The sequence below is a fragment of the Phalacrocorax carbo genome, chromosome 3 (assembly GCF_963921805.1).
Source record: "Phalacrocorax carbo chromosome 3, bPhaCar2.1, whole genome shotgun sequence".
NCBI classification, from domain to species: domain Eukaryota; kingdom Metazoa; phylum Chordata; class Aves; order Suliformes; family Phalacrocoracidae; genus Phalacrocorax; species Phalacrocorax carbo.
Window position 1 is genome coordinate 20,111,419 of NC_087515.1, and position 15,110 is coordinate 20,126,528.

General features: G+C 38.4%; 1 protein-coding gene across 1 annotated transcript in view; it reads right to left on the reverse strand.

Annotated features, from left to right (window-relative positions):
- PRKCE (protein kinase C epsilon) overlaps positions 1-15,110 on the reverse strand; it is a 297,906-nt gene that overhangs the window by 112,408 nt on the left and 170,388 nt on the right. Inside the window, exons 3-5 of the mRNA XM_064446071.1 lie at positions 2,877-3,036; positions 1,690-1,724; positions 225-310 (exon numbers count right to left, since the gene is read on the reverse strand). Of these exons, the coding sequence (XP_064302141.1) occupies positions 225-310; positions 1,690-1,724; positions 2,877-3,036 (281 nt within the window). The remainder of the gene's footprint in view (positions 1-224; positions 311-1,689; positions 1,725-2,876; positions 3,037-15,110) is intronic.

Consider the following 15,110-nt stretch of genomic DNA (forward strand, 5'->3'; position numbering starts at 1 on the left):
GGCGTTATAAAAGTTTACTAATCAGAAATAAATTGCTGTATAATCATTCCCATGTAGATGAAACTGTTATGGTCATCTGTCATTCAAAGTAAATGCTACATCACAAGACAACCAGAGAGCACAAAAAGTCTACAACATTTATTGATTAAACAGAGGAGATGACACTACTTTGAACAGATGAAAGACAGAATTTTATCTAGAAAATTTATTTTATAAACATTTACCTCATCGTGAGTTTCCTGTTTTTTTAAGCCAGCACACTTTGTTATTATAAGTTCATGGCATCTCTTGTGGACTACACAAGTGCAAACTATAAACAAAAAAAAAAAAAGATTAAAATATGAATTTTCATGAAGATTGATTTTAAAGCAAAAGACTGATCTCAGAAGACTAGAAATGTTGGGACTTGAAAGGCTGCAAGTGACTAGTGACTTGGTGAGCCTAGTGAAGTGAGTTTGGCTTACAAAGGCAGAAGATAATGGACTTTCAAAAGACCAATGAATTTTAAGAGAACTAAAGCATATCTATCAAAATCTCAGTATGCAAAACCACAAGTTACGTTCTGAAATATTAACCACAATTTTTCTCATTTTTTACGTATTTGATTTCTTTATCTGATAGAAGTCCATGATCTCCACATTATATGAGACACAATAGCAAAAACAATTCATGTCTGAAGAACTTCCAGAGGAAGAAAGACATAAAGATAAGTCATTGTAAAAGTCAAAGAACAGAAAAAACAAAGTTGAACATTCTTTCTGTAACACCTTATCATGAGTTGATAACAGTAAAAGGTTTCAGAAGGCAAAAATACTTTGTCAATACTCATTCTGATTACTTAATCAATGAATAATGTTTGCAGATATGACAGAGAAGATAAAATATTGCAAGGTCTATCGTACTGTGGGATTCAAGGTCACTAAGTGAAGAAAAAACCTTCAGAGTTAAATAACGAATTTCATTTTTTTCTAGCTTTGGTCATTGTTGTAAGAAAAAAAATTATCAGCACTCAAGGAACCTCTGCTGTATGTTAATAGAGTAATTCTTGTTATAGCATGTAAAACCATTATTTGCATTTATTTACTTACAGTGAGATTTCATCAAGTCTTTTGTAACTGAAAAATCATCACTAACTTCATTATTTCTACTTGTCAGATAAAAATTAAGAATTATTACTTGTCAAATAAGAAAAACATGATCACAAGAGGGGACTGCATAAAAAATTAAGAGTACAAGAAATTGAGTTGAAAAATGGGAGTTGAAAATGAAGCACTTCTGCAGTCTTTGCTATAACCTTCCCTAATAATGACCTCTATAATTATCTCATCCATTTAATTACAATCTTCGCAACTACCTGGTATTTTTAAACAATTTTAAAATGCAAGAAATGAAAAATGAAGCAGTCAGCATCCACAGAATGCCGCCCCCAGTTGGATGTGCATCAAGAGATACCTAGAACCTGCTGTTCAGCCATGTCAGCTGTGGCCCTACCTCATATATGCTGCCTAAGACCAACTCTTACTGTCGCTTTCTGTACAGTGTATCTTTGGTGAGACCAATTTATTCTTATAATCTTGTGCTAAATTCTTAACACTGTACATATGCAATACTTTATATATTAATAATAAGATATTTTCATCATCATATAATACATATATTCAAACTGTCCCCCTGTAGATTTTCTCTTACCTTGACATTGGTATCCCTGTTTTCCTATTACACCCCTGGAAATAAAACAGTGTTTTAGAACATTATTAATATATATTTTTAAAAATGAAAAACATTTTTCCTCTCTTTACTAGACATGCATAAGTTTAAAAGAATAGCTTCTTATAATCTATTATGTGATAATTGCATGCCTAGACTGAGATCAGTTCAAAGCATGAACCACTTTTTAGCTGCTAAGTGGTAACATGTAGGAAGATAGGCCATGAAGGGATTAAGAAGTAAAGACACATTTACTATAAGAAAAATAGGCAAAGCCAAAGGGTACAGAGAGAGGGAAGCCACAAGCCGGTAAAATAGGCCTCCAAACAGACAGAAGATTGCATTTGCCAATATTGTTGCTCGAAATCATCTTAGCTAACCTAAAGCCTAACTTGCTGACATTTCTTGGAGGAATGCAGTTGAGTTCATGTACAATTCACATAATTTCAAATTAAGAAAGACTGATTCACTACATACTCTTAAGAAGTATTAACTATGGATCATATCAGATGTTACCTGTATTAAGGTGCAAATTAGTATCTGTAGGCAACTTAGGAAAACATCAATAAAGTTGCTGAAAAATGACTGACAACTGAATGTCTCCATCACTTTTCCCTACCTGAAAACTGTGAGTACCCAAAACTAATGTAAATAATTTCTAAAAGGGAGTTCTTGACATACACTATAATAAGAAAGACCCTGTACACTGAGCACCCAAACCCCTGGATCATACAAGTCTAATATTCCCGTATTTCATTAACTTCATAGGATACATAGGAGCATGGCATTTCCTAGAAGGAAAATGGTGATACTTAAGCACCTAAAGAAGAATTCAGTCATCCTGGTAAAACATAAAGGTCTAATATTACATCTAAATCTACGCTTAGGCACCTACAGAACACAAGACTGGCTGTCTACCTAGAATTTATGATGTGCACTAGACAGTAAAAGATTGAACTTTGTGGCTCAGAGGAGAAAAACACAAACATGACAAATTCTAACACTTGTGATTAAAGTTTAAGTCTTCCATCGTTGTCTGCAAAACAGATGACAGCTTAATATTAAAATGAAGAGCAGAAAAACTACTACTGTATGCCATTTATACTTCTCCAAAACAGGAAAGTATGTTAACTCTTCAATACAAAGTTGCAAAGAAAGCAAAGTCATACCATATAAAATCTCTGCAGTGCGAACAATACGTTGGTTGTCTAAGATAGGTGGCCATAAACTTGTGTCCATTAACCTGATGTACTCTGCGTCGCACAGCACCCTGCCGCTTTCTAGGGCGCATACGTTCCCGGAACACACGTTCTTCATTGTCTTTGGGTGCTGAAACAGGGAAAAACAGTAAGCACTGACTGTATCAGACACAAATAAGGGAAAACCCAAATGCAATAAGTAAGTAGATATTCACACACACACACACAAAATCCTCTCTAGCTAGCAGTGCAAGATAATGTCCCTAAGTTGTGGGTAATTTTTTTCTTTTTTATCATCAATTACTGAAGAGCAAGGGTTTTCATTGCCTAGCAGAGGAACTTCTATTTGTTGTAAACCTTTACCTGTAAATTCATGTTAAGCTGGGAATAAGTCTTCTGCGCTTTATTACTATCAAGCACACTGACAACCTCTTTAACAGTAATTACACAGTTAGATTCTCTGAACAGCTCAGACTCTAATCACATTTGATCTTTGGTGGTAGTGGGGTGTGGAAAACCCACAAAAAAAAAATCCCAGCATCCCCTGGTCCCCATACACTCAGAAAGTGCTGACACAAGTGCAAGAACGCTGAGTACAAATAATATATTATCAAGCAGAACAAAAATTCCATCCAGAATTGATTACATTGTAGAATTTCTGATTAAGATCTGAGCTTCAGGCTCTAATAATCCACTTTGATACTGATACATTTTCAGCAAAATGTTCAAGGGAAGGAAGTTCCTTTTAACCAATTCCTGTTCAATTGTATATAAGATTTAATGGTAGAGGAAGTAAAAAGTGAAGTTGATATATCTCAGAATGAAAACCTTTGGAAAAAAATCTGCAGAGTACATTGGGCATTTTTATCCAAGGCTTTCTTTTGAAAAGTGTCACTAGCACCTCCATAGTATTCTGTATGCATTAAGCAGAAGCTAAGGATGAATTATCAATGAAGAACAGTACACAGTTGTTAATGGAAGACAGATTTTACAAGCATTCCTTGAGCCACTTGTCTCTGCAAATTAGAATGTCAGATTTAGACAGGACCACATTCAGTCATCCATTGCCAAATGAATCTATACATTCACTACTTCAGCGCATGCAACACTTTGAAACGTATTTAACACTTGTCATTCTCTGAATTTCAGCTACCCTGAATCATTACGATGGCCTAAAGAGGCCAACTTAGGTCTGTTGCAAGCTTTTCTGTACACGAATGAGCTCTCCAAGCAACAGTACAGTATTTAACATCACACAAAATTAAAAGTGTGAGAACATCTCAAATTTATAATAGTCGCAAATTCTTTGACAAACACTGAAATAAACCCTATTTTTGAGGGTTGTAAAATTAACGAATCGGGATCAATTTCTTTCACTGTGCAACAAGTGATAAAACCCATGACAGCAGGAAATTCATTTACGCACTAAAAAGCCTAAGCTCTTTACACATTAACACTTTGCAAAAACTTCATATTCAGGAGACACATCTGTGGGATGGCCAGGCTGACATTACTTTCCTATTTCTGAGTGAGCTCTCAGTAAATCAACATTGACTTATACACAAAGCTGCCCCTTTTATTTATTCCAAAGAACACACACACTAAAAAAGCAATGGCTCTAGATCCCCCTTTAAGAAAGAAATAAGAAGTACCAAATAGTTATCAATTATGTTTATTTTTATGTTTACAATTATGTTTATGCTTATGCACTAAGCAAAACTCTGACATCTAATAAATACAACAGTCCCTGGAGAGAAACACTGCCTTCCACAGAGAATATGTAACAAGTAGTTAGAAATCCTACAAAAGGCTCCTATTTCCAGCTTCTGAATGATTTACTGACTTTACAAAGCTACTGGAAATATTTTAAAAGTTGTTATCATTATAGAAAATAATTTTATATTAACACAGAACTGTTCTTTCAGTTATCATCCAGATTGTAGAATTTGCTGAAGTATGTAGCCTGGATGTGAGAAAGTTAAAATCCCACTCTCCTTGACAGGGTTTCCAAAAAGTTATCTTCTATACGAAATGAACAAGATGTTCTGACAGTGCACAGTTCACACTTGATATGATATTCAGTCCACAACAGTGCTTTCTCCCTTTTCCATCTTAAGTGTAATACTTCACAGATAAAGCACCTGTAATTTTACAGAGGAGAAAAAAATCCTCCTCTTCTTTTGGCTAGATAAACACTCAGTTTACTTTCAGTTTGGCTAGCTTGTTGACTGTTGCCCAACAAAAACTCATACGCAATGCTTTTCCACAGTCCTCAAGCAAAACGCTTCCATGTCTTGCACGACTCACATCGCTGTGGTGGACCAGTGGCACAAAACCAAGCAGTAACTTTCCCAGGTGACTCAGAAGCGGATGATCACATCTGTGCTGGCTCATACCCAGGGTTGTGAACCACTCATTTCTAGTAGCACTAACAATAGTCTCATGTTTAAATTAAAACCCATTTCTCTCATACTGAACAGCCACACTAGAGACATTCATTTAACTCTCTGAAGACACCTCCTTAGAAAAGGAGCTACACTGCTTTCCCCAAACCTCTCATCGTTCACAAGCAGGAAAGCAGAGATCACTAAACGCTATCAGAAAATCAGAGTGCTGGGGAAAACCCCAACATTTGTGCAATACAGCCAAACAGTGTTTTCAAGATATACTTTAGAAAATAGGAGCATCCCAAACAAAACTGGCCTTTAAATATATTTCAAAAAGAAAGTCTTACAGTAGTATATGGTAGATTCCAGAAAATAACATTAGGATACTGCATACTGCCCAATTGTGGCATTTCTATTCTCAGCTGAGGCGTTCAAACGAAAATTAAGTGGATTTGCTGTAGTCAGTCTATAAGCAAGTTCCAATATAAACAACAATTTCTTCTCACAGTATTTCTACTAAATAGTCACAGAGGGTTATTGTTTCCTCAGTAAAAGCTGCTTCTTTATGTAACGTACATTATGTTCCCTATTTTGATTTTGACTCCTTCGGCCCTTTATATTATTCAGTTTATCTTTTTTTAATGCATTTATTTAACTTTCATTTTCAAAAGGAGTAAGAAAGGCTCATGATAATTTCCAAGTGTTCATGGAGAATACTGGAATACTGTCAATACAACACACTGAGTTTAGGCTTTATATGACGGTACTTGAGAACTGGCAAATTTAGAACTAATTTCATCTCAAAACTATACTCAGTAATGCCACTACTTCTTTTCATTGCAGCCAAGAGTTATTTGGAAAACAATAGCATATAAACTGCTTTTATAAACTCAATGTACATACAAACATATTGGCTACAATTTCAAAGACTGAGAAGACTTGCAGGCTTAACTCCAAGCTCTTAGAGAAGTGTTATAGAGGTCAGAAGTATTTGGCATGCAAAATTGCAAAAAATTCATAAATACTTGCAAAATGGATGTTTAAATGAAGTGTCTGGAACTACATTTAACACTGTTAATAGTGTATTATCTGTTAAGCATGTATTATATGTCATGAGTTAAAAAGATACGAAAGTGACACATAATACTCAGTAACGCTCGAAAGATGCAAGATTGGAGGGAAAAGACCCTGTACATCAAACAGCAAAGGCTGGAACATGTCAAGTCTCATTTCATACTAAAATGGTTTCAGCATAAATGAGAAGGGTTCAGTGTACAGCACTAACTGCAACAGGCAGAATTACCCTGCGTAACAAAATGTGCCATTTCCATTCCTTATCCTCTATGCTGAGTACTTACAGAATTCTGACAACAAACAAAAAAATGGAAAAAATATTGCCGAAAGAAAGAGAGAGAGAAAGATTACATGCACGGAGAGGTTTTTCGGCATTTGCTATTGCTGAGAATACCAACTTCTAGAAGGGAACATGTTGGGCACTTCCCTTAATCCAGAGAGGATAGGAATCAAACAGTGACAGCATTTGGGGAAGAAAAAAAATAATCAGATGTTTTAGTGAAATGGCTACTGCTCCATGAAAGCCAAACTGCAGCCCATATACAACGGTAACACTGGCAGCAACAGGAGCAGCTGCCAGGTAACCCAGTGCAGCAGAACACTGACACCTCCACGGTGCTTCAGGCTTTGTGCCTGAATGCACTGAAGAATAAATTGCATTTTAAAGTACATCAAGCCCAGATATGGTGGGTGGCCTTGTAGCATGGGCCCAGGCTCTTACTTATTTGTCTTCAAACACGTGCTTATCTTTAAATGCTTAAATTCTTGTCTAAAAGAGATTCTGCCTATAGGTATTTAAAGACTTCCCTTCTCATGTAAACAGATAAAAGTGATTGGGGTTGTGACAGGCACACACTTTTGCTTCAGGGATTGTTTTACTTTCCTTTTCTTAAAAGGAAATAAACCAACCAACCCAAACCTATGAAGCTATCCAAAGTATTATTTACACATAGTTCTAACCTTCTCTACATACTTAATTATTATCATGAACACATTCATTAGCTCCCTCAAAGCTGAAGGGACAACAGTTAACTCCCCACAACCTTTCAAAAGGAAATACCTTCACATTCTATTCACTTAAGAAAGCAGGACATAAAGTTCCGAAGTACCAAAAAGCCTCATAGATGCTGAAGGTCTGATTGTAATTTCAGCACATGGAGAAGTCCAATTAGTTTTCAGAAATGTCCCAACCTTGCTGGCTGGCAATAATTTGGACCAACTGTTCAAAACCAGGAGCATGAAGCTTGTTACTTGAAGGGACAACTGCTGCCACAGCTGCAGGCCACCCGCCCTGCGGCAGCAGAGGCTGGGGGGGAAGGAGGGTCAGCTCCTTCAAATTGGCTTTGAGACCTTCCTTAAGAAAGCCTTCAAGATGAGCCCTCACATGTTTCTGCTCTCCATCTGCACAGCACCTGCAGAATTAGTGACAACTTACACAAGATTAACGTATTAACAATGTGGAATTACACATGGTCTTCAGATGATCATACAGCATGTTTTAACAAATCTAATATTTAATGAAAGTTCCTGTAAAACAGAAATACAGTTGATCAGACAACTGGTAGGGGACGGATATAAATACAGGGTCCTATGGCTATATTTTAGATCTCTGGGGGCTCACACAGATGATGGGGTACTGACCTCATCTTAGAGGGTGAATGCAATTCCTACAGATAAACAGCCGTCAGACCCACAAAGTAAGCAAATCAGAGATAGATTCCTCCTACTTCCTCTCAGTTTCTTTATTGGTGGTATTTAACATTAATGGTTTTAAGAAATATGGTATTTCTGAAATAAAAGCCCTGTAACTACAATTTTCACATTACATTTTATTTGGCAAAAGAAGTTCTATTGCTAGAAATACCACAGGAAAGTTTTTGCTGTATGACACGTTCTCTGAAGAGTCCACTTCACATCAAGGTTTTTAAAATAAAATTTCAACTTCCAAGACTTCTTCCACAAGACAGAATTCAGCGCTTTTTTCAGTCGGAAAGGAGACAACTTCACAGACAACAGGACAAAAATAAAAATCACTGCTAACTAAGGTTATTTTTCTCTTCCAGTATTATCTTTCAGGAGGAACAAACAGCCTCACTCTAAACACAACGCGCTTATGTCAATAAATCTGCAGATGAAATCAGAGAGGTGGAAATGCATTCTACATACGCTAAATACTACAGCTTATTCAGGAGAAAAACCTTACATCAATGCAATGTCATGGGTCTACGCATGAAATAACTAATAATGTAAAATGATGATGTGTAAAATGTAGAACAGTTTTTGTGCCATAACTTCACATGCTAAACTTAGAGGAAGAAAATTAACTTAGTTGTGCCAGTGACATTCAGTTCATGATACAGTGTTAGTAACAAGTAGTATTAGTAGCCTGGTGTTAGTATCGACAGTGTTTAGTCCTGACAGGCTAAAAAGGTGCAATAGCTCTTATTAGATCAACTACTTACTAGAGCTAAAAAAGTACATCAACTTTTGAATGAAGAACTACATATATAATAAGATTATTGTAACTATGATCAGACCAAATGCCATCCTTGAAACTAGATTTCCCTCCAGTTATTGCTGCAAGTCTGCAAGCATGTCCTGCAGTGTGATTGCAGCATGCTCCTCAGAGCATGCCCAGCCACTTGTGGTGGTGGTGGTGGATACTCTGGTGACACGCTCATATCAATTGTCCTTTGGCTGTCTTAAAGGAAAGAAGGAAAACGTGACAAAACATCATGGTCAAGGCTGCTGTGAAAGCTGAACTTTCAAAGCAGTGTACATGATTGATTATTTTAACAGACCTCCAGGCTACAGAACTATCTGCAGCGCTAACTGACCTCTCTGCGGGGTCAACACCTGAGCTGCTGGCCTTTCTCAGTTCCTGGAAATGAAAGAGTGTTGTGATGTTAAGAAGGAAAACAAGCATTGTGAAAATTTCAGGACAAAGCCCTTTTCCCAGAGGTAACTATTAAACCAGACAGATCCTGAAAGACAGTATTTTAAGCATATGCTTATGATAGATCGGAGAAGTTCAGCAGTCTTTTTCTAATAGTTGCAAAAGCTACATAGAGCACAATGAAACAGAACCTTGTATGACTGGGGTTTCTAGTCCTTCAGAAAAGAGTTGATTCATAAATATTTTTTAACCCCAGCTATGTTCCTTTGCCATAGAATAACAGAAGGATAAGTGGCAGGCACACAGGAGATGCCTGAGCACAGACTCCTGCAATAGGGAAGGGTCTCATGTACTTCAGGTATCCTCAGCTTCCATTTTTCTGATGGTTCTTGAAAATCTCCAGCAAGGGAAACTGCACAACACACTTGTGTATTTCGTTTCACTACTCTAGCAGGCAGGCTGTTCTGCCAATAGCCAACTTAAATCCATTTGCAGTAAGCTATGCTGGATGAGTGAATGGCAACCTGAAAAAGCAAGTTTTTTGCCAGCACAGAAACTACTGGAGTATCTATGACAAAGCAACTGTTATCCTGCTGTACACCATGCAAAAGACCAAGGCTGGGGATGGCCAGAGACAGCAAGACGTCACAGAAAAGGCTACTGTAGAAATTTTGCGTACTTCTCAGGCCACAGCAAGACACAAGCTGCTTTGAACTAAACAGGTCCCCGTGGAGACCCCAGTCCCATGATAGCTGCAGAAAAAGCGTTATATCTGAAGGTAAAAAGGAGAATGAAAACCACTTCCTGCCTTTAAGCTACTAAATCTCACAGCTGTCTTGTTGATTCCATTTCCACATCCCCCTCCTGATAGTGACAACTTGCTTCCATCTGAGTTTAGAAATGCATGGGAAAAAAGCCCACTCACGCTAGAAGCTCCATATTAAATCTGATAATTCCACGTAACCAAATTAAGGACCTGTGGTAACCACATTAAGGGCTTGTGGTGTATAACCTACACAGGCCAGAGAAGATGGCTTTCAGAACATAGTTCTATAATGGTTATATCCACCCCCCTCACCTCCCACCCTTCCCCTCCCCCCCCCCCCCCCCCCCAAAAAAAAAAAAAAATTTCTCCTTTTGTTTCACCACTTATAATTTGGTTCTGCGTGCTAAAAATACATGATACACCTTTACTCTGCAGTGCAGCCTGCAGGACACCCAATGGGTAAAAAAGTGGGTCCTCATTTGAACTGCAGAGGTAATTTTTTCCTTTCTTTGATGAAGAGTGCAGGAGTCTACTGGTAATCAACCGCTGGACTTTTCATTTCTCACAACTCTACTGTTGAACTGAATAAAACAAGTGAAAGATAATGTTACTCATCACCTTAGAAAGGACTGTTCTCCAAGACCACCAATAAACAACACCTATCACTACTTTTCTGTTACATATTGTATATGTGTATATATACATGTATATTGTAGCTATACATATATATGTATAAGCATATATACAATATATAACCCCATAACACACTTCCACTCGTGTTCCAACATGTCACTGCTCTTTCTGGTTTACAACTTCTACTAAGGACCATATTACGAAAATCCTCTTATCCTCCACCACCAACATCCTCATTTTGTCCATTTCCTAAGTGGGCAATTCTTGCAATCATTTGTAAGAGACAAAAATCAGCAGCAAAAGAACTCATTCCCTCTTTCCATTGTCTTTCTTGCAAACGTGGGAGGAATTTCTTATTCTGATGCCCCCCCACATGCACACAACAAAAGCTTAATTAAGAATGTCTCTGACTCACAAGCAGTGCTATTAAAGCAACTCTCCCATCTATGTCTTACAACATTAAATATATTATTATTAATTTCCATTCAGAGAACAATAATAGATATATTATGTAAATCCTGAAGTACTCATATGATCTACTATGAGCATACTACTTTAAAATCCCAATTTAGCAAAGCATTTCTGGATATGACTATATGAAAGAGTATATTCACTGTGCCAAGGATTTCAAGGGAAATCTTCCAATATTTAAAGCACTCCTTACCTGCCCTGCTAGATGTTAACTCTATGCATCTATTGCACAGTAAAAATGGAAACAGGTACTAAACAGTATGTTCTTTCTTTCTGCCAGGCTTATGGGCACAGCATCACGAGGTAATTGCAAATGGTGAGTTTGCGTGTTGGCAGTAGAGTCTGAATTTGTTAGATTAGTTTTTACTGGGGGGGGGAATGAAAGGGACAGGCAGATGACCACCCTCACGCCCTATCATCAGCAAAAGAAGTATTTCTCAGTGATGATTAAATAAGAAGTTTTAACGCTTCTTATTTGCTTCTGGATGTTAATATACAGGTTATTTTACTGTCAAAACTCTACATAACAATGAAAAAAACCCAGAGTAATAACGTGAGACTAGAGTGTTCACGCATCCTACTTTTGTAGAGGAATTTGCGGCCTACCATGCATTTGCTACCAGCTCCATTGTGTGCTCTGATCTGTAGTATTAGATTGCTACTTATAAAAGTACCGTTATTGTTCCTTTTGCAGGTCTTCAAGCAAAAGAACAGCAAAGGGATGTCTCTCCTGCTTCCTATGAGTCCCAGCAAAGTTTTGCAGCATTTGAGGCTTTGAATACTGTGCTACCTAAAATACATAATTACATGAGAACCCTGGCTCTTGTTAAGCAACACAACACATATCTAGCCCTCAAGTTATGGAGAGAAGCTTGAAAAACGTGACATGAATGCATCTAAAGACAGAAAAGCACAAAAAAGTCCTAGTGGAGGACACCCCCCAACTTTATTACAGAAAATCTTGCTTGTCTTTGCACACTGGATACAAGACTTCAAATCAGTACAGGGTTTGGGTGCCAAGGTTTTGGTAGCTGGGGGGAGAGGGTTACAGGGGTGGCTTCTGTGAGAGGCTGCTAGCAGTTTCCCGTGTCCGATCGAGCCAGTGCCAACCAGCTCCAAGACAGACCCACTACTGACCAAGGTTCAGCCCATCAGTGACAGTGGTAGCCTGTCATAGTATATTTAAGAAGGGGGGAAAAAAAACCTGCTGCGCAACAGCAGCCACATGAGAGGAGTGAGAGGAACAACCCTGCAGACACCAAGGTCAGTGGAGAAGGAGGGGGAGGAGAAGGCACCTGGAAGGCACCAGAGCAGACATTCCCCTGCAGCCCATGGTGAAGACCATGGTGAGGCAGGCTGTCCCCCTGCAGCCCATGGAGGACCCCATGCCAGAGCAGGTGGATGACCCTATGAGAAGGCCATGCTGGAGCAGGCTCCTGGCAGGACCTGTGGCCCCATGAAGAGAGAAGCCCATGATGGAGCAGGTTTGCTGCCAGGACTTGTGACCGTGTGAGACCCCCACGCTGGAGCAGTTTGTGAAGGAGACTCTCCCATAGGAAGAACCCCATGCTGGAGCAGGGAAGAGTGAGGAGGAAGAAGTGGCAAAGACAACATGCAATGAACTGACCACAACTCCCATTCCCCATCCCCCTGTGCCACTTGGGGAGAGGAGGTAGAGAATTTGGGCATGAAGTTGAGCCCCAGAAGAAGGGAGAAGTGGGGGGAAGGTGTTTTTAATACTTTGTTTTTATTTTTCATTACCCTAGTCTGATTTGATAGGCAATAAATTAAACTAATTTCCCTGAGTCAAGTCTGTTTTGCCTGTGACTTTAACAGCTCAGTGATCTCCCTGTCCTTATCTCGACCCACAAGCCTTTCATTTTATTTTTCTCTCCCGTTCACCTGAAGAGGGGGAGCAATACAGCAGCTTTGATGGGTACCTGGCATCCAGCCAGGGTCAACCCATTACAGCTGGTCAAACTTTATGGCTTACTGTGTAAGACACATGTATGGACAGAACACAAGACTGTGTGAGACAAGTTACATTAGTTACTTATTCTGAACTTTTGCTACCTTTTTGACATTCCAAACTTCCTCCCTCCGGTGTCCATGTTTATTTTCTCCCAATTCTCCAGCCTTTGCTAAGACAGATCTATCAGTGCCTTTCACTTTTTCAGTGATTCAGTGAGCATGTGGCTGAAGCTCTCGTGTAAAATGAAAACTGCGTCTGGCTTACGAGAAGATGCTTAACTGGACACCTAATTTCCAACTGAATCAGATTCATAAAAGTTTTTAAGCATCAGCTGCTTGAAGTAATCTAATGGGACCCGAGACATTTTTCCTGACCTACGGCTGATTAAGTTTCTAATAAAAAGTATACTCACAGAGGAAAAGAATTGGCAAACAGCCTTTGAACAGGCAACAGATGTGTTGATTGAGATGTGTTTTGGTTTTTGTAGTTCTCTAAAATTGATGTAATATTCAAGAATGCTTAAGAACTTACTGATGGAAGCAGCTGGCAAGTGGGAAGGGTGGGATGTTGGATAGTGAGGTGCCTTACTGTGGGAATTGAGGAAAAAAAAAAACCAAAACCAAAACCAAAATGGAATCAGACTGAGTTTTAATCCTCTCACTTTAGAGATAGAAACTCAGAGGAAAATAGGACATGAAAGAAAAATGAGGGAGAAATGAAAGTGAACCTAGGGCTGATGAGAGAGAATCAGATGAAAGAGAATGTTCATTTTCCTTCCTGTAGGACAAACTGTGAGCAATGCAGCTTACATCAATGGCCCAAGATCCAAGGCCAATCTGAGTTTAGGATTATTGTCAATCAGTAAATTAATTTCCTTTCTACCCATCTGCTGTAACAAAAAGTTAACCCTCCCTATTACAGAAAACTCATAAGAACTAGCAGATACATACGTACAAAGAGTTAGCTACAGAAAAGCACTCAAGATCTGTATTTTTTCCATGGGGATCTGGATACCTGTCTTGCAGTGCTCTAAGAGAATGGATATTCTCATGCCTAAAGAAAATATGTTAGACTTGCTAAGGTTTTCCCAAAGATACTGAACCAATCAAATTCACCTGAACAACTAACTTCAACAAGCTAGGTGCTACTTTAGACATGCTATTGTTTTCTTCAGGTATGTTACAGTTAACACTAATTCAAACTATGTTTATGCAGAAGAACAAGTACAGAAAGATAGTTTAGCAAGTTAAGAGAGTTATATATTGTATTCTATTACATTACTCTGAACTAACCGATTGTTTTCTCCTTCAGTAAATCACCTTTTACTTCGTAATACTAAAAGCAGTTCAGTACTAGCAAATCCCCACAGCACTCACTGAAGGTTAACTTTCAAAACATATGTGGAGACTCTATACAAGAATTAATCAATGTGTGTGGGAGAAAACTTGCTTCTAACATTTCTTAAAACTGTAAGTCTTCCAGGAAAAATATTTGTTAAACTCTGGGCTGTGCATCTGTAGACTGTCACTGAAAGAGAAAATGGACCTCAAAAAAAAACAAACCCTGAATTATTTTTTTCTTTTCTTCAGCTCAAAGATCAAATCAAATGCTACTTCAAGATCCAAACAACTTTCTCCCTATTTAGTCCAGAAACTAAATCAGGCAACAAAAACAGAGGCAAAGCAATTCTTGGAATGACTGCCAACTTAATTTTTCTCTTATTATTTCAATGCTCTAACTGTTTTCCGTCCAACACCGACCCTGCCTTCACAGCAGCGGTGCTACCTTTGGATATTCTAGCACATCAAATAAAAATTGTCCTGCTACTGACAGGACAAACTCATCTGGAAACCTGTGTACAGCACGAAGAGGATGGGGTCCAAGCAAAATTTGTGGAGAGCCAAGGTAATAACAAGGAGATTGCCTGCAGCACAAAGGACAACTATTTGTACATCTCAGTGCTTTACTTGCATCGTCACATGAGGATAAAATCTATCCTTGGTTA